The sequence below is a fragment of the Protopterus annectens genome, chromosome 2.part0 (genome assembly GCF_019279795.1).
Source record: "Protopterus annectens isolate FY-2018-M chromosome 2.part0, PAN1.0, whole genome shotgun sequence".
Classification (NCBI taxonomy): Eukaryota; Metazoa; Chordata; order Ceratodontiformes; family Protopteridae; genus Protopterus; species Protopterus annectens.
Window position 1 is genome coordinate 1,744,259,351 of NC_056728.1, and position 20,349 is coordinate 1,744,279,699.

At 40.4% G+C, this 20,349-nt stretch overlaps 1 protein-coding gene across 1 annotated transcript in view; it reads right to left on the bottom strand.

Moving 5' to 3' along the window:
- The window catches only part of DNAJC16 (DnaJ heat shock protein family (Hsp40) member C16), a 1,387,609-nt gene that overhangs the window by 1,160,581 nt on the left and 206,679 nt on the right, over positions 1–20,349 (bottom strand). Inside the window, exon 4 of the mRNA XM_044061770.1 lies at positions 16,618–16,684. Within this exon, the coding sequence (XP_043917705.1) occupies positions 16,618–16,684 (67 nt within the window). The remainder of the gene's footprint in view (positions 1–16,617; positions 16,685–20,349) is intronic.

The window sequence follows — 20,349 nt, forward strand, 5'->3', positions numbered from 1 at the left end:
CAAGGAGTGTGTTATATAACTGAATTGTTTGCAGTTAAAAGCATTCAATAGAGTCTCCTTGCTCTTTCTTTGCTGTTTAAAACATGTATTTAGTGTCCCACTGTTGTTTTTCTGCTGTGGTAAACATGTCTTTAGTGTTTTCAGCCTAAAATGGTGTAGCTAGTAGCTGTAGCACAGTTCAGATATAGGTGTGCTGCATCTGGGCCTGTTTGCTTGTAGTGGCTGTTTGTTCTGAGCACATTTTCCAGGCCATCTTGAATTGGAAAGGGCCCTTCTGCACTCTGGTGAGAGGGCTGTGTTGACTGGTACCTGGCTGGTAAAGGTTGGCTGGTGTAGGGCTTGGAGTAAGCACCTCAATGGTTCTTTTGAGGGTTTTTTTAATTTTTTTTTTAGGTTTTTAACCTTCTGGTACTTAAGCCTCATCTTTGAGTGTGTTTCTGCTCGTCTGCACATCAACTCAGCACACCACACTGCTGTGCAATTGTGTGCCACAGCCGGACAGATAATTTCAACAATTTTTCCCTTAGATACACAGCTGTATTCCATTAGTGTAGTCCTCATATTTAGCACATTTTCGGGCAAAGAGGCTTTACTAGTGAAGCTGTGTAAACACCCACTGTGATAACAGCCTGAAGAGTTTTTCTAAGGCCCTGCTCTACTGACTACTGTAGAACTAAGCCTAGCCTCTGAGGTACTAATACACCTTGCCCACTAGTTATTCCTGTGTGACCCCTTTTCTTGCCATATTCCTGTTTCTGACCATATAAATTTACCTAGCACTATGGAAGGACAACATCCCACAATTTTTCCAGCCAGCTTGGTCGACATGGGCATCCTGAAGCAGTGCAGCAATTGCCTCCTGTACACAGACAATCCCCTACTTCTAGTCCACACAAACTCAACATGTGAGAGATGCAACTATATTAAAAACCTTGAATCCATGCTATCTCACACGCCAGTCAGTACATCTGACACTGAGCTGGTTGTCAGCACACACACCTCAACACCTACTCCACCCAAACTCGCATAATACATACCTACATATGCAGAGGTCCTTGCCAGAAACTTACCTGAACACCAGAGACCTCCCAAACACAAGTACTCTACACATAATACTTCCTCTGCAGAACACAATTTACACAATAGCTCATGTACCAGTGTCTCCTCTGTCAAGCAAATAAGGCTAAACACTAAATCTAACATATTAGTTATAGGTGACTCCATCATGAAACACACAGATGTCCCTCTCACCAATCTGGATAAGGTCAGCTGTCTGTCAGGTGCCAGGATCCACCATATCACACATGCACTCAAGTCTCTCTACAATAGATACTGTTACGACTCCATCATAGTCTGTGTTGGTGTGAACAACTTGAGACTAACTTCTCTGGACTATAGGAAGACAGACATGACTGACATCTTGGATTGTGTGTCTCAGGCAGGTATGTCCCTAGTCTTAAGCAGCATTTTACCTTTACCCAGAATGATCCTTCAAGACAAACAGAAAATGACAGACTTCAATAATTGGTTTAGTTTCTGGTGTCATTCTAAGGGGACCCAGTATCTGTCAGCCTGAGATGACATGACTGACAGACCTCAATGCTTTGCCAGAGATGGTCTTCAACAGTCACCCCTGGGATTTCAGCTACTGGCTAAAGTCCTTGCTACCCCCATAGTGTCTTTTTTAGGTAGTGTCACAAGGACAAAACTCCCGACGTAAAAAAGCAACCTCAAGGTCATGCTGCTAAATGATAGGAGTCATGAAACTGCGTCGCTGGAAGCAGTCCTCTCTCTGGAAGACACAGACATTTATGCAGTCACGGAGACCTGGTTCAAGGCTGTGGAGAGCACCGCAGTCACACTGGGTTACACCTCCTTTCACATGTTTAGACCACAACAGAAGCCAAGAAAAAGTACAGTTGTGTACCTCCCATAAATGTAGACATTTGAGTGTATTCACTGTTGCAGTCATTACTTTTGGGTTATCCTGCTGGCAGGCTACCCGCAGTCAGCCAGAATTCCAAAGTCTTGGTCCGGCGTCGGTTGCTGTCACCTCTTCCCTGACGTCAGTGCGCCAGGGATATAAAAGATGCAGCAGACACCATTTTCTTCAGTCTTTCTTGCCGCGCGGTGCCCGAAGCAGAAGCAGTTCGCAAGTGCCGGTCGGCCGACTCCTGAGATTTTCGTGTTCGAATTTCAGATCCGAAGTCTTCATTTAAAGTTAAGTACCCCATTGGGGAAACTTTTTTCTTGCTCCAGACCAATGTCAGAAAAGTTAATAATTGTATTTCTTGTGGGAAGCAAATACCCCATAAGGACTTCCATTCTTATTGTATTCCTTGCCTAGGACCTGATCACGACGTTGCTAATTGCAGGTTATGTGCTAGATTTAACCAACGCACTATTAAGTGTTGGTACGATTTTGCATTTCGTTACTTTGGCCGAAGATTTAATTACACAATGTCGTCGGATAGCAACAGTGAAATATGAACATCTAAAGGAGGCGGCGTATCAATATTCAAAGATAAACAGAACTCCAGAATGGTTAAACAGTATGATCCCCTAGAGATACAGATACAGCAAGTAGACTAAAAAACGTCTCTAAAGCAGATTATAACCTCTTATGGGATGGTATAAATAGCTTCACTGTACCTCCCCCTCAGACGGAACCGGTAACTATGCTGAGCTCTACACCAATGCCCTATACAAGCACCTGTATAACTGCAATGACTCTGCAGTAGCTCTTAGGACCAAAACACGCTCTTCAAGGAAGAGCAAACCTGCCTTGTGGACAACCAGCATTAACAAGCTTTACAATAAAAGGAAAAAACTGCTGTCCAAGAGTGAGAAGTAGCAGGCTTTAAACGGGACAACTCCCTCCTCAGCTTAAATAAGCAGATAAGATTTCTTATGAAGTCCTCCAAGGCAAACTTCAAATCCAAGTTAGCTTCCTCAACAAAGGACAACCATAAGGCGTCCTTTAGTTACATCTGTAACCTAAAAGGTATGGCCCAGATTTGTGCCAAACTGGTAGTTAATTGTAACACATATACTGAGCCGGTAGACATAGCTAACCTGCTAGCTGACAGGTTTCGTGAAAAATTTCCCAGCCACACATACCACATGACATCCCTACCACCTGTCCCCTACCTTGTATCTCTAAAGAAAAGGTCATAAAGGCTTCTCTAAGGCCAGAAACATATCATCAATGGGACCCGATAACATCCCAGGCTGCATCCTACATGGGCTTTATTAAGAATTAGCATCACCACTGGGTACTCTCTTAAATCACAGTCTAAGCACCGGCTTCATCCCAGCTGAATGGAAAACAGTCACCATTATTCCCCTTGTACAAAGGTGGTGTTTTTACTGACCCCAGGAAGTATAGACCTATTAGCCTGACTAGCCTTATCTACAAGGCCATGGAGAGAATCATCATGGACTTTATCAACAAAGATATAGGTAAATCTCCAAACACTAGATCCTACACAGTATGGATTTGTCAAGGGGAGATCATGCCTGTTAAACCTGGGGGAGTTTTTCAAGACAGTCACCAGGGCCCTGGATGAGGGGAAGTCTGTGCATACAGCCTACCTAGACCTAGCTAAGGCATTTGACACTATACCTCACTCAGGCATCACTGACAAAGTTTCCCAGCTAGATATCAACCCTTATATCATAGGGTGGGTTGCGACCTGGCTCACTGATAGAACCCATACAGTCAAAAAGTACAGTTTTGTACCTACCATAAATGTAGATGTTCGAGTGCTAATACAGCTGCAGTCATAACAGATGGGTTTTCCTGCCGTCAGGCGGGTCCTCGGTCGGCCGAATTCCAAAGTCTAGGTCTGGCGTCGGTTGTCGTCGCTTCTTCCCTGATGTCAGTGCGACAGGGGTATAAAAGAACCAGCCAATGCCATTTTCTTCAGTTTTTCTTGCCCCAGATGTCAGGTGCCACCAGAAGGAAGGCAATACATAAATTTATGTAATAATGCAATGCAGTATAATCAAAAAACAGTAGTTGCAAGCAAATACACCATAAATGAATACCCCAATCAGGTTGTATGAGGAGGTGTTAGCCATTAGGCCTGTTCCAGAGGGGAAGGAGGGAGGGAAATCTGGACTGCAGCTGTACTAACACTCGAACATCTACATTTATGGTAGGTACAAAACTGTACTATGTTCATCCTGCATACAGCTGCAGTCATAACAGATGGGTAGAATACCAAAGCTAAAAAAGGGGTGGTAGGTACTAGGTGGAACTAGGAGAAGCCAGGATGCCCTGCAAAACTGCAGTGGCAAAACCTGCTCTAGATTTGGAGTATAAAGGCAGGTGATAGTGCTTGGAGAAAGTATGCACAAAACTCCAAGTGGCAGCTTCCAAAATATCTTTGGTAGGAACCCCCCTGAGGAAAGCCGCAGAGGTAGCTGTGGCCCTTGTGGAGTGAGACCTGATGCCTGCAGGTGCAGTTTTACCATGAAGAGAGTAACAAAAGCGTATGCAGTGGGCTATCCATTTTGAGATTGTCTGTTTGGAAATAGGCTTCCCTTGAGCCCCTGTAGCATAGGACACAGAGTTGCTCTGATTTTCTGAAAGGCTTTGTTCTGTCCAAATAATAATGTAGTTGTCTGTGAATGTCCAAGGAATGTAGTAGTCTCTCCCCTTTGTTTTGAGGATTGGGGTAAAAGGTAGGCAAGTGGACAGCCTGATTCAAGGCTACCCTGGATACTACCTTTGGCATAAAGGAAGGATTGGTTCGTAAGGAAACTCCGTCCTGATGGAAAATGATGAAAGGCTGCACAGCCATGAGGGCTTGTAGTTCCAAAACCCTGCAAGCTGAGGTGATAGCCAGCAGGAAGGCTGTTTTCCAGGACATATATTGCAGTTCTGTTGAGGCAGCTGGCTCAAAAGGAGGCAAAGTCAGTTTCTCTAGAATGAAATTGAGATCCCAAGCAGGTACTGGTTGTTTCCTTGGGGGTTTTATATTCTTAGCCCCTCTGAGGAACTGCCTTAAGAGAGGGTGAGAGAATAAAGGAGGATCAGTGTTGTATTCTACACAAATGGCTGAGGTATGGATTTTGATGGAAGAGAATGAAAGTCCACTGCTTAGCAGCTCAGCTAGGTACTGTAATATTTGAGGTAAATTCAGTATTCCAGGGTTCTGGCCCTTTTTCTCATTCCAAGCACAAAACCGTTTCCATTTGGCGGAGTAGGCTTTTCTAGTAGAAGGTCTTCTGGCCTCCAAAATGACATCCTGTACCTCCTTGGAGAGTAGGGTCTGTTGTGATTTTAAGGAATCTTCCATGCGGCTAGATTGAGTGTTTTCAGCTGACTGTGAAGAGTTTTGAAGTTGTGCTGAGTCAGTAGAAGAGGCATTAGAGGCAGGATCCATGGTGGGGAATGCGTTAGGCTCCTCAGGAGTGGGTACCAGTGTTGCCTTGACCAGTCTGGAGCGATGAGGATCATCTGTGGTCTGTCTGCTCTGGTTTTTAATAGAACTTTGGGCAGCAGAGGAAGAGGTAGAAAGGCATATACTGTCATTGTTGTCCAACTGAAAGAGAGTGCGTCCACTTTCCAGGCCTGTGGATGAAAGGTCCTTGAGCAGAATTTTGCCAATTGGTGATTTCTGTGGGAGGCAAAGAGATCTATGTCTGGCCTTCTCCATGCTTGAATTATCTTTGAAAAAACTTGAGGATGCAACTTCCATTCATGTGGATCTGTCATATTTCTGCTTAGGTTGTCTGCCAGCGTGTTCTCCTTGCCTGGCAGGAACTGTGCTTGAAGCTCGATTTGCAATTCCAGAGCCATGTTCCAAACAGACATGGCAAGCCTGCACAGGGGGTATGAGTGGGTTCCCCCCTGTTTGTTTATGTACCACATTACTGTGGTGTTGTCTGTCCTTATCAATAGCTGGCCTGGATGCAGCAGGTCTTTGAAAGCTATAATAGCATTTATTACTGCTAGCATTTCCTTTTGATTGATGTGTAGGTGCTTTTCCTTTTGGGACCATCTTCCCTGAATGCACCGATCTGTCATGTGTGCACCCCCCAGGCATAATCAGAGGCTTCTGTTGTGATGGTATGACTTGCTTGAGGCTTGCAGAATGGGAGACTTGTGTTTGTTTGGCATGCTTGAGCCCACCACAGAAATTCCTTTTGAAGACATGGAATTAGTGGTATTATTGTTTCCAAGCTGTGGCTGTGCTGAGACCATAGGTTTTTCAGGTACCATTGAAGTTTCCTCATATGCAGCTTTGGACATAGGATTAGTAGGATGCAAGATGCCATGAATCCCAGAGCCTGCAGGATTTTCCTTGCAGTCAGCCTGGTGAAAGTTGCCAGTTTTCTGAAGTATTGAGTTAGTTGCCCTTGTTTCTCTGGTGTGAGGTAGGCCATCTGGGTGTTTGTATCCAAGTTGGCACCCAGGAAAATTATTCTTTGAGAGGGTATTAGCCTTGATTTCTTTTTGTTGACTGTGTATCCCAGGGACTTCAACAACCTTATTACAAAAGCCAGATTTTTCAGAAGTATGTGCTTGCTGTCCGCTTGGATCAGGCAGTCATCCAAATATGGGTATATTTGTATCCCTTGCAGTCTGATGTAGGCAATTACTGATGCCAAGCATTTCGTGAACACTCTGGGCGCAGTAGATAAGCCAAAGGGCAATGCAGAGAATTGATAACGTGTTGAACCTGCAAGAAATCTGAGGTAGCTTCTGCGATCTTGTCTGATTGGGACATGCAGGTATGCCTCCTTGAGGTCCAATGTTACCAGCCAAGACTCCTTGCCCAGCATGGGAAGAAGCTGCTGTAATGTGAGCATCTTGAATTTTGGCACGAGTAAAAATGTGTTAAGGATGGATAGGTCCAAAATAGGTCTCCAATCTTTGCCCTTCCTTGGTACCAGGAATAGTCTGGAATAAAAACCTTGACCCTGTTCTTGTGCAGGTACCTCTTGAATAGCTTTCATGTCCATGAGATCTGAAATGTTTTTGTGCCTCTGCCCTTTGATTGTGTGGCAGGTTTGGCATGCCTCTCATTTTTGGAAGGGTGTGAAAGTGGAATCTGTAGCCTCTGTCTATAATGTCCAGGATCCATTTGTCTTTTGTGACAATATGCCAATTTTTCGAAAATAATGCCAGTTTTCCGCCTAAAGGTGCTGCCATTTGAGCCTTGCTTGGCATGCAAAGGGGAAAGTAATTGGTTCTGCTTTCTGAATGGCTGTGAACTATCCTCACTACCTCTTTGGGTAGGTGCTTGCCATTGTCTGCCTCTAAACGATCCTTGAGATTGCCCTCTACCCCTCGGGCCTGTATCTACCTCTTTGGGGTCTGTCCGTGGCTGGAAAGGACCAATTTTTTGAAGGCCAATTTCTACTGAAACGTGGAGGTTGTACCTGTAGGAAATCTTTCACTGTTTGCATTGATTTTTGCCTTTTCCTCCATTTTCTTTAATACCTCCTCAGCTTTAACACCAAACAATACATCATTTTGCAGAGGTGCATCCAGTAATTTAGCTTTGACATGATCTGGTAAGGTTTGCTCTTTGAGCCAAGCATGTCTACGTATGACTGATCCTGTAACAGCAGCTCTACATGAGGCCTCTAAAGCATCAAAACCACATTGCAAGGTATGGTTACCTACTTGTTCTGCACTATGTATCAAATCCTGCAACTCCTTTAAATCTGGTTGTTCAGGTTGTGACAATTTGCTTCTCAACTGTGAGAACAGAAACTGTTGGTACTTTAACATATGGAACTGGCAGTTTAACACCCTCATGGATAAGGTGGCCGAGGTGTATACCTTTTTCCCCCACCTTTCTAAAGCTCTGGAATCCCTCTCTGAAGGTAAAGGATTTTTAGCTGTGGAGGCCTTAATTCCCTTGGGGCCCTGTGAGATAGTTTCTGGGTCAGTCGCATGGCTTTTGTATAGGAATTGGTGAGAGTCAGGAACCCGGTAATACCAGTCAGGCTTGACTGGGGCTGGAGGTAAAGAGTCTGGGTTAAGGCAGGACTCCGAATACACATCATCAAGGATATCTAAGACAGGGGGTATAGCCAGAGGCCTGTGTTGAGGGAGCAAGAGAAAAATCCTTAAGCCTTTTCTTGGGAGTCTTGACCTTCCCAGTGGAAGTGTTCCCTCAAGGTATGCAAGGTTTCCCCAAAAAGAGTAATCCTCAGGGGGGGAGACAGAGGGAATGGACTCCTCTGCATCAGAATCTTCAAAAGGGGAGTATGAATGTTCCTGGTCATCAGAATGTTCTGAAATAATAGAAGCCTGGTCTGAGGAGGGGGATTCTTCCTCCACTCTGGTCCTTTTTCCCGGGGGGGGGGGTTGAGAACCCCTGATAAGAGAAATTAAGTCTTCAGCCATTTTGAGCATCTGCTTTTTAGGCATGGGGCCTTGAGAAGGGCCCTGTGGGGTTTGTTTTTTAGAATGCATGGCTGTCAGACTTAGTGAAAGCCTTGATGGAAAAAGAAGTGGAAGGCCTAAGACACCTTGAGAGGAGGCAGACCTGTCTAAACTCGGAGTTTCACTGCCAAGAGTGGCTTCGGTATCTGTAGTCGGGGTGTGGGCCGAAGAGCCTGCGACCTCGGGTACAGAAGACACCGCCAATGAAGTGTTGTCGGTAGTCAGGGGCTGCGTAAGCACCTCTCTGAGAACCAGACCACCTGTAATCGGCTTTGGCGTGGTGTCGGTAGAGGCCACGGACCTCGTGTGTCAGTCCTTATCTTTGCGTCTTTTAGTCAAAACTGGAGTCAGAGTATCCGACGACATTATGTAGTTAAAATTTTTGCCAAAAAAGTGCTGGGTGAACTCCGCCCGACGCTTAATGGTGCGTTTGTTGAATGTAGCACAAAAATGGCAGGCCGAGACGTCGTGGTCTGGGCCTAAGCAAGGAATGCAGAGGGAATGAAAATCCTTATGCGGTATTTGCTTCCCACATGAAATACAATTATTAACTTAGTCTGACATCGGTCTGAGGCAAGAAAAGTTTCCCCAACGGGGTACTTAGCTTTCAAGAAGATTTCGGTTGCAGATATTCATAATCTCAGGAGCTGGCCGACCGGCACTTGAGAACTGCTTCTGCTTCGGGCACCGCGCGGCAAGAAAGACTGGGGAAAATGGCGTTGGCTGGTTCTTTTATACCCCTGTCACACTGACGTCAGGGAAGAAGCGACGATAACTGACGCCGGACCTAGACTTTGGTGGGCAACCTTGTTTTGTACCTTTTAGAATTTTAAATCACGACGATAAATAAGATCCAATTTTAACATAGACTTAAGAGCCCTTATATAATCTTAATATTAAATCTATAAAATCCTGGGAAAAATTATATCCTTTAAGTATTTAATGTAGATATGACCAACTAACAGAGTCAAAGGCTCTATCAATAGCTAAGCTAATGACTGCAAGTTGTTTTTCGGTCTTGATAGCAATATCAATCAATGATAGCAACTTAATATTGTCTTGAACTCTTCTATGTAATATAAAGCTAGTTTGATCATAACCTATTAAATTAGGAAAGATATTTGTAGTCTATGTTTAGTAAAGAGAAAGGCCTGCAGGAGAAACAAAGCTGCAGATTCCTGTCATGTTTTAAAATAGGGGAAATCAAGGTATGCTTCCACGATCATTTTTAATCACTGAAAATACATTTACCAGTAGTTTTAAGGTTGAATCTGGGAATATTTTACATACTTCTGAAATTACTCCATCTAGTCCTGGGACTTTGTTATTTTTCAAAATTTTAATTTAATCTTTCAATTCTGATAATGATACAGGTTTATCTACTATCTTATTTTGCTGGTCTGATATTTTATTTGTGACATTATTTTGAAGAAATTTATCAATCATATCTTCATTCTCCAAAGAGTTTTATCATTAATTGATTTATAATATATTCTAAATGCTTCTATTATACCTTTTAAAATCAGTTGTTTTTTGATGAGTTATTATCTGTACATTTAATTTCATTAATCCGGTTTAGATTATTAATTTGTTTGGGTCCTAACTTCCAATTTATGTAAATGTTTAGGGTTGACAGAACAGGACTGTAGCTTAAGTCTTTCTAGGTTAATTGAAACTTTATCATTTAAAATTTCTAAATATTTTTGGTTTAAACTAGATAATTCTGAATTTGCAGCCTTATCATCGGGTTTTAATTTTAAATTATCTATTTTATCTTGCAAGTCTGATAATTCCCTATCCCGAGCTTTCTTTTTTAAAAGATACCAATTTTTTTATTTAACCAATCAGGTAGGCTTTTAATGCGTCCCAAATTATGGTGAGTTCTATCTCACCATTATTACTGAACTCCAAAAATGTGTTTATTTCATTTAAGACCCAATCCTTAAAGCCTCGGATTTTTATTATGTAAGCTGGGATTCTTTGCCAACAAAATAAATCATCACTTCTTAAGTGGAGATTAAACGTGAAGGCATTATGGTCAGAGAGTGGACATGATATTATTAGAACTTCACTTAGTTTTGAGTACAAGTTATTTGAGATGAAAACCTTATCTATGTTTGGGTACCGAATCTAAATGAGTAGTGAATGTAGTATTTAAGGGAATTTGCCACTCTCTGATCATAAATATCTCTCAAATTCATTGATGTTGGAAAATGATTTAGTTTTTCGGATTGTGCTGTTATTCTAAACTTGTAAGTTCTGGAAGTATCTTTATCTGATAATAAACAATTAAAATCTCCAGCTAGAATAATTCTACCTCGGCATGTAAGGTTATAATGTCCAAGTATTTCGCTACATGTCTAGTACCCAGTCCAGGTATCCAATAGGTGTTAAAGTATAACATTTCTTATTAATTTCTAAAACCAAACATAACATTCCATCATCATCACAAAATGTGTTAAGAATTTTGGGCATAGTGGAAGAATTTTTCCACAATATAAGAGTACCTTCTCCTTTTATTTTTGTAACATGAGTCAGCAATGATTGAATAACCATTACAGGACCATTTATTTAAATCATTTTTTTTTCAAATGAGTCTCTTGAAAAAATATTATATTAGCTTTATGTAGTTTGGAAAACTTAACAATATGAAAAGAGCCAGCTTGAAAGACACTTATGTGCTAGCATGTGTGTGAGGTAAATTTAGAACATCTGTATTGTGGTTTACATATATCAACTTGTAATAATCTTTATGACAGTTTCTCATGGATGAAACAAAGCTTTTAACTTTTGAAGTTTGAAACAAAATTCTATGTACAACTACACACATGGAACAAACAATGTGTTCCTGATTTGATTAAGCGATCAATCAAATCACCCACTATCAACAGTTCACACTCCAAATATACTATCTTCAGCTTCTGCCGTGTTGTGAAATAAAACTTTTAACAGTATAGATTAAAAAGTGGTAACCCAAACTGTTGCAACACTAAAAGATACACATTTTCATATACACATTACTATCTATTCTAATGATAAACATAGTAGATACAATGAAATACAACATCATGTAAGGATTCGTAAACTTTTTTAAAATTTTTGTATAAAGGAGAGAGAGAGACAATATTCTATCTATTCATTAATATAATATATCACTATTAAACATCTATTTACATTAAGGTAATGAAAGCAAAATATGATAGGAATTTATAAATATTCATCATAAAAGAAGGCGAAACACATTTACTGGGTCATTGGTTCCATACCGGAATATAGGATATTAAAATCAATCAGTGAGACTACATCTCCACATAAACTTATTACCGATGAAATTTCTCAAGGCACAATTCTAGACATATGTCTCTTAAGTGTCTATCGCACTGACCATCAAAACCAAAACAATGGATAATTAGATTCACAAATTATTTCAAAATTGGGATCATCACTGCATCCCTCTAAAATGGAAAATACCCTCCGACTAGGACCAACACAAATGAGACCCTTGATATCAAAATCATGGTTGGAGCTTAATATCAAAGAAGTGTACTATATTACTCTATGAGAAAGTCTGTCACTTGAGCATGTGTGTCACCAATAAACCCCCCCCCCAAAAGTTATATCACTAGTTAGATATTAGGAAACTTAGTTTATCTTTCATTAAGGATGTATGGGAATAAATACCTTAGATTATAACACTACTCATAGGATTACATTCTGATTTATTCTTTGGATAGATTTAAAGGCTTATATATAGATATTAATATCCAACTCTTCCCCTTCTATTAAAATAAACAGATACCTTTCAAAATTATCAGTTGCCTAGAAATATACAAGATTTATAATTAAGTGATGTGCAAGATTTGTAGGTACTCTATTTATCCATATTGGGCTGCTATTTGGTGTTATTTCTTTCAAAAACACAACACAACACAAGACCTAGGGGCCACTTTTCTCCATAACCCTAATGCTTACATAAAATCATATTCAATCAAATCAAGGTACACTGGAAGTGTTCAATTCTGGGTTGACATTAAAAAAAAGAGTGGAACTAAATATATTATTTAACTGTCTACATTAATGATTAAGCAGCTGTTTACCAACATTTGTCATCAACAGTGGGATGCAAAGACTGTCATGTACTTATTCTGTTTGCTTTAAATATATTCCTCAGGTCTTACACAAGTTTAAATAAAAGCAAATCCATATATTTGTATAACTTTCCTGACACCTGGTATAACATAAAAGCATTTATCCTATGTTACATGATACAGCATCCTATATCATGGACCTTTTCATCAAACAGAGGCTGCATTAATTCCTTATAAACTACATTTCCAGACATTTACATTAGTAAAAAGCAACTAAAAATATATCTGGACCTAGCAATTCAGTATTCATTTAAAATAAAACTCTGATTAGGACTATTCTATGATCATGGCTACAGTTTTAACCAGGTTACTATGTGTTTGTATAACTGACATCAAGAAATTCATATTGAGGGCGAAGCTGGTATGATGACTTTCTTGCTATGCATTTCAAAACCACCTTAAAAATATATGTAATGGGAGATGCCATAACGTTTTGTAGTAATTGAGAGAACTTCGCAGTCTAAATATATCAGAAATTGAAAAATATCAGGTTACGTTTACATGGCAGCATAAATTGCATAGGAGCTTGAAGAGCTGTTGACAATTAGTGGTGCAGATAATTTCTGACTAACTCTCAATTGTACAGACTATCGCAGGATGTGTAGATATCTACCTCACACTCTTGATCCGCCTCTCACCAAACTATGGTCCCAGAAAAGTCACAGGTGAATCACTGAGTACCACAGTCAGAAAACAACATACACCCGAATCTCAGACCTCACATCCCCCAGAGAACTCATACTAATGTATAATCTGTTATTCTGTTAACCTTGATGCTTACCACTCTCCTAAATTTGTCAGTACTACTAAGATCATTCTTGAAATAAACAATAGTTATTTTACAAAGAACCTCAAAACCAGCATTTTTTAATGTAAATATAATGAGAGTTATAAATATAACTCTACTTTCTTTTAATAACAAGTCTTTCATACTTGCTTCTCCTCGCCATCACTAGAGACTGCTGTCCAATCTGTCCATAAGTAATGTTCAGTTCCTTATTTTATTTCCCCTTCTATTCTTAAATTCCCTTCAGGAAGCATATTTAAAGTCATTGTGTTGATATTCTTTTCTAACAGAACAGCCTGCTCGATCTCTCAAAGGCTCCATTTCAGAGTTCCAGGCATACTATGTGGGGTTAAAGGTCTCCTTTAGTTTCCTGAAGCTGTTTTTTGTTGATAAATGTGACGGAGCTAACATTGCAAGATTCAGAGCAACTCACGAGCCTGAAACAGCACGCAAACGTTATTGGAAGACCATCAGGCAGGAAAACAAGTTAAAATTAGTGTCTTTAAGTCCAGTGAGGGCTCGAGCTATTGCTCTGGAAATGGCACATCCATTGAAAACCAAGGGATTATGTAAAATAGCAAAGAGGCAACAGAAATGCTTTAAAACATACAAGTCTCGTACTTTACTGATAATAAAAGCACTACAGCATATATCCCCTCTCCCTATACAACCCAGCCCAAGCAGGGACTCCAATCAGGTTACAACACTCCAAATGGGGATCCCCTGTACATCAACCAACACAAGTAAAATGAGCAATGTATTTAGACTGTCAAAACATATTCATTAATTACATCCTCGTTTAAACCATTATAACATATTGATATATTACTCCACCATATATACACAGTAAGGCAATCCATTCACTTCACTGCTATAACTAGGTATGATCAAAAGGCTGTAATATATGTTGAAAGTAGTATTATTAACTACACACACGCAACATATTTGTAACAAATAAATGATTGGAGGAAAAGCACACAATTAAGAAGAACAGATGGGTTAAGTTAATAGGCATGACAGTAAGATAAAAGGAAGGAGAAGAGAAAGAACTGATCAAAAAAAGAAATAAGAAAAAGAGAAGAAAAATAACTTTTACCTTGATGGCATCACCCAAAAGTTAAAAAAAAAAAAAAAAACTGGAGCTCAAACTGTTTAAAGTTTGGATTTATAAATCATATTAACTTATATTTTAGTTTTTTGCTGGCTCCTTCTTTAACAGATCATCCATTTTATGTTGCCTGTCTCTTCAGACTTTGTGTAGACCAGTCCATTTCCTCGATATCAGTTAATACAGGAGGTCCAGGGAAGTAAATATTGTGGGAAGAAATAGCCAGGGAATTGTTATGGCTAGGCTTGTATAGGCCTTAGGGTCAATAGCCTAGTACCAACCTATGAACCTATATATTTGTCTTTTGAATGTAGTCCATAGCTTCCTGCACAGTATTGAAGATCTTCACTCCATCAGTCAGACCCAATGCATTTTCTGGTGGATATGAAGTCAAACTCAAATGCCTGTCATTATCTAGTGAATTCATCCCTCACTGATTTGCCACAAAAAATACATTTTGAGGAATAGACCAAAAATGAGCCAAATCTGGACATTCTGTTAAAATCTGGGCAGTTGAGGAGTATGCATTCAGTGTATGTGCACCTGTGAGTGGCTACCTTGCTGAAGTACAGAGGTTTCATAATGTAACATTGGTGCTAAATGCCCATCAGTGTGTGCATGCACCTGTGAGTGGCTACCTTGCTGTGGTACAGCGGCTTGTCATAATGTAGCATTGGTACTAAATACTGGTCAGTGTGTGTACCTTGGCACACCAATTCGTAATGATTTGAATGTAGCAATACTACACTGACTGTGAAATGGTGCTGGATGAGTTTGACAGGGAAGGGGGTGAAACGGCAATGTGGTCACACTTTATATTCTCCTAAGTATTGCCCCCAACTTGAAACTTGCTGGGGGGCACCAAAATGCTAGCACTGGCCCTGGTTATTGACCAGGTTTACAGACAATCATGGCATAATCTCTGGTGTGCTACACAACTATCCTAGGGATCAACTATAAACAAAGCATCTACAGACTTGCCTCATTACTATCGTCAAAAATATGAGAAATCTGAAGAACCAATCAAACTATAATATCCAATATCGGTTAAGGCAGTTAATGAGCTTTCAGCAACTGAACTGGTCTCTTGGATAAATGTGCACTAAACTGGTAAATCAAAATGAAAGGAGGCATTATACCATGGATAGAAAATTTCAGGAGAAGCATTACAGCAGAATGGAAGGGAGTATAGGTAACCACACAATAACAGAGGTGGTGGAATGCCAGCTGCTGGATACCATGAATGACTGTCATGCATCCAGAGGCACATACTGAGCTCTTACCATTTGGCATTTTGTTCATGTTTTTCAATATCTTTTCCCCCCAAGCTGCATGATGGCTATCAGACCATTCATAAATCCAGAAACCCACTGGCTCCCCTTGGGCAAGACCTGATCATGAGAAGCCACCATCTAGGCAGCAGAAAGGGCAGAATTCCACAATTCTTTCTACCCATACACAGATATAATGGAGACTACTGTGTGTAAAGATACAGCCTGAGGTACACACGCCTTATCCCACAGTGTTGCCTACTGCTTCAACCACCTATAAATAGATATTGCTGCCTCCTCTTCTCCAGGATGGAGGATCCAGTATCAGCCAATCACGCTCAGCCAATCACTCACATCCTCTCCAGCTGGGTCCACCACCATATGGGTGTTACTACTTAATCACAAGTTGTCTAGGTCACAGTTAAAGCTTTACCAAACTATGTCATATGGGTTGTCTAGGTCACATTTAAGGCTTTCCCCAGCTGGATCATACGGGTTGTCTCAGTCAGAGTTGAGGCTTTACCCAGCTGGGACATACAGGACGTCTAGGTCACAATTTCTTTATCCAGCTGGGTCATACCTGTTGTCCAGGTCACAGTTAAGGCTTTACCCAGCTAGGACATGCAGGTTTGTCTAGGTCACAGTTAAGGCTTTACCCACCTGGGTCATACGGGTTGTCTAGGTCACAGTTAAGGCTTTATCCTGCTGGGTCATGGAGCTAGCATTTGACATTTACTGAGAACAAGCTATAAGACTTACTGGAGAAAGAGTGCTAACAGCAGCAACAAGACAACGGCTGAATTATGCAAGACTTGAAGTAAGAGTAATAACAAATACAATCCTACATGTATATAGCTTACTGAAATTAGCATCTAGAGTCAGAAAACATTTACCTCGTATGCCTTACTAATCTGGATAAATTTGTCTTCAGCCCTAGGATCCTTGTTCTTGTCAGGATGCCTATAATAAAATGAACAGTTTTCAGCATTAAGTACATTTTTAAGAAAATTTTTCAAGAAAATATTAAATACACCTTTTATTGTTCAATAAAATGAGGTGATATAAAATGCACCTATAAATAATTACAATGATGTCTATGAAAATAAGTCAGTTCACTGTAAGCTGTACCCAAGTACCAAGAACACACAAAAATATTCTAGCAACCAGATTGCCTAAGGGGGTCACCAAGCACTAAACTATCATTAAATGTCAGCTACAAAGAATCCGTCTTCCGATAAACTGATTCAGCAAACGTGTCAGTTTTCCATTGTATTACATCTTGCACTGCGTAGTGTCACATGCAAGACTGGCCAACATGCAACTCAGGTAGACTTCTTCCTGGTAAGGAAAGTGCACAATGGAAGAATTAGTGATTGCAAAGTCATCCCCAGTGAAGCAGTCGGCCCCCAGCATAAACAACTGGTTGCCAAAATCAGCTGCAAGCAGTGATCAGATAAGACTAAAAGGTCAGGAGACTAGGCTGAAGACCTGGAAAGTGACTGGAGAGAAAGTGCAACAGTTCAAGGAATTACTCAGGGCTCTAGCACCACAAGAGGAGGAGGAAATAGGTAGAGTTGAAGAAAAATGACAGTGCCTCAAAACAGCATGTGCGAGGACTAGAAAACGTATGTGGCCAAAACAGGTATGGAAATAAGGTGCATAAGGAAAGCTGGTGGTGGAATGCAGAAGTCCAGGAAGTCATCAAAAGAAAGCAGGAGTGTAGGAAAAAAATGGGAGATAGAAAATATGGCAATTCCACACTCGAGATCCTCAAGTATGGCAGGTGCGTGGATCAAACCAAAACTGTAAACCACAAAAGTAATCCAGCACCAAACGGTGATCAGGTCACAAATTTATTGTAGCAGCTCCAGCAAATTGTCTGAAATTAAACCATATAAGCAAAGGAGATTGGTTTTGGTCAAAAAAAGGCCTTCCACAGTGCAGTATTGGTGTAAAAAAAAAAAAAGACACAGCGGTTTAAATAGTCAGGCATATCAAAAAACAAGCATCTCGTTGGATAATCATCTTAATTCATTTAGACCAGGTTTGAACACCCCCCCCCCCCCCAATCTGATATTCCAGCTGGATTCTTTTTTTATTTAAAATAGTGTGCCAGCCTGTCCTGAACATTCTATTTCATGCGACCTTATCAATGATGATAAATTTGAAATGGGCAGAAACATGGGTCATAGTATTTTTAAATAATGGACTAGACATTCTTTTGTTCCTTATGTCACTGAGATGCTCAGAAATATGAACTCTGAGACCTAGACGTTTGCCCCGCATAAAAAGCGGAGAAAGAGCATGTAGCTAAATATATGACCCAGTCAGTGCTACAGTTCCCAAAACACAAAATACCATATACCTTAGATGTATTACGACTAGTAAACTGTTTACTCTTGAGAACATGACTACATGCTGAACAGTGACTGCAAGGCATACACCCCACCAGTTTGTCCCCAAATAATGAAACCTGCTATGTATTTGATGGTATCTTGTGTTTATAGTGATTGAAATAAGAGCCTAAAGTGGGAACCCTGTCAGTAAGAAAAAAGACATTTAGAGGAGAGAAACTCTAAAGCTTCTCATATGCCAAAAGAATGTCCCAATGGTGATCTGTCTTAAGGTATTAGTGTTCCATCCATCCATACGTGTTCCCCCTGGGTGTATGTTGATATTGCAACAGGGAAGATCTGGGTTGCTGTGAGTCAAAATGACTGGCCATATTGATGTTGTCCATTTCATATCCTCTGTTAAGAAATATGTGAATTAGATCTTGTTGGTAATGATGGTATAAATTATCAGAGGAACATATGCATCTAATCCTGAGGAATTGGGATTTGGGAATGTTATGGATGATGTGTCGTGGGTGATAACTACTTGCGTGGAGTAAGGTGTTATATTGTGGGTATTTACAAAAAACTTCAGTTTTGAGAGTATGATCTGACTCTCTAGTGATCCAAAAAGTTAATCTGATTAATGTGAAAATGTAGCGTAAACTGGATGCCCCACTTATTATCATCAACATACTGTACAAATTCATGTACATATGTGTCATCGCCCCTCCACACCATCTAGCAATCATCCAAATAACGACGCCAGATATCAATTTCTTCAAAATATAAATTATGATCAGTGCCATAAATGAGTTGTTCTTCAATGTAACCCATGGAGAGGTCAGCATAGATGGGGGCGAAAGAAGCCTCCATGGCGGTCCCTTTTACCTGCCAGTAACATCTACCATGGAAGTAGAACATGTTATCACATGTTTGGTCAGACAGACCAATACAGTATTAAACCCAGGTGAATATATATTAGCCTTATCCAACCAAAACTCAATGGCCTCTAACCCAGCCCAGTGGGGAATGTTAGTGTAGAGGGCGGTCACATCCAATGTACACATTAGCCAACTAGGATCCAACTGTGTGTCCATGACAATCTGTAAAAATTGAGTAGTGTCCCGAATCCTGGCCATCGTCAATAATGGTTGTAAATATTTAGTAATACAAAACTGCTAATGGTTCTGTAAATGACCCCCTGCCAGATACAATAGGCCTGCCTGGTGGTTTGGATGCATCTTTGTGAATTTTGGGCAATAGATAAAGATATTGAGATTGGGGATCAGATACAGTAAGATGGAACAATGTTTTCTTGTTGATAATACCTTCTTCAAGGGCAAGGTTCAGGAATTGATCAATTTCTTGTTTAGATTATAGTGTTGGATCTAGGGGCATGTGTATATAAAATTGGCCGTCAGACAATTGTCGTTCGGCCTCTGCCAAATACATGGGCCAATCCATGGCCACAACCACCCCACCTTTGTCTGTCGGAAAAATAATGACCAAATCATGATTATCCTTGAGCTTAGTTAACACCAGTTGTTCTTGGTGTGTAAGGTTGTGGTGCATATTAGGAACAAGAAATTTGTTAAAGTGCAAATTCTTAAGCACACAAATCCTTAAAAATAGCAATGTGTTTGTCCATGGGTGGCAAGAAAGAAGATTTACCAAAACAAAAATCAGTAGATCTTTGAGCATGGGTGTCATCACCAAAAACAATCTTAAGTTTTTGCCATTTGATGAATTTGAGACATCATTGGCAAATGTATCCTCATTAACAAGAAAAAAAAACAGGGACAAAGTTAAGACCATTGTTCAATAAATTTATTTCAGTGATAGAGAGAGAGTATGGGGAGATGTTATGAACATTGGTAGTGTCCCTTACTGAGGTAGAATCAAATATAAAAGATGTTGAATGTTGTTTACAGGACCAGTGTTTACTCCCTCTATGCCTGCCCCTTCTAAAGGGTCAGCACTCAAATGTTTCTTGGCTACAGGTGAATCCGAATTGGGGGTGATTTCAATATCAGTGGCAGAGGATGAATCATCTCCTGAGGTGCGACTGTGGCCACAAGGGCCTTTTTTGAGTATGCAGCACAACTGACCGAATGTTTGCAGTGGGACAGATAGTTGGAAAGAAGCTAGAAATGAGCAAAGTGTGCAATTGGGCATTTCTAGACTTGGGGAAAGCATATGACGAGGTCCCAAGAAAGCTAATTTGGACAGTCCTGTGGTGGTCTGAAGTCCCAGAAACATTGGTAGAATTAGTGCAGGCTATAGGACCCA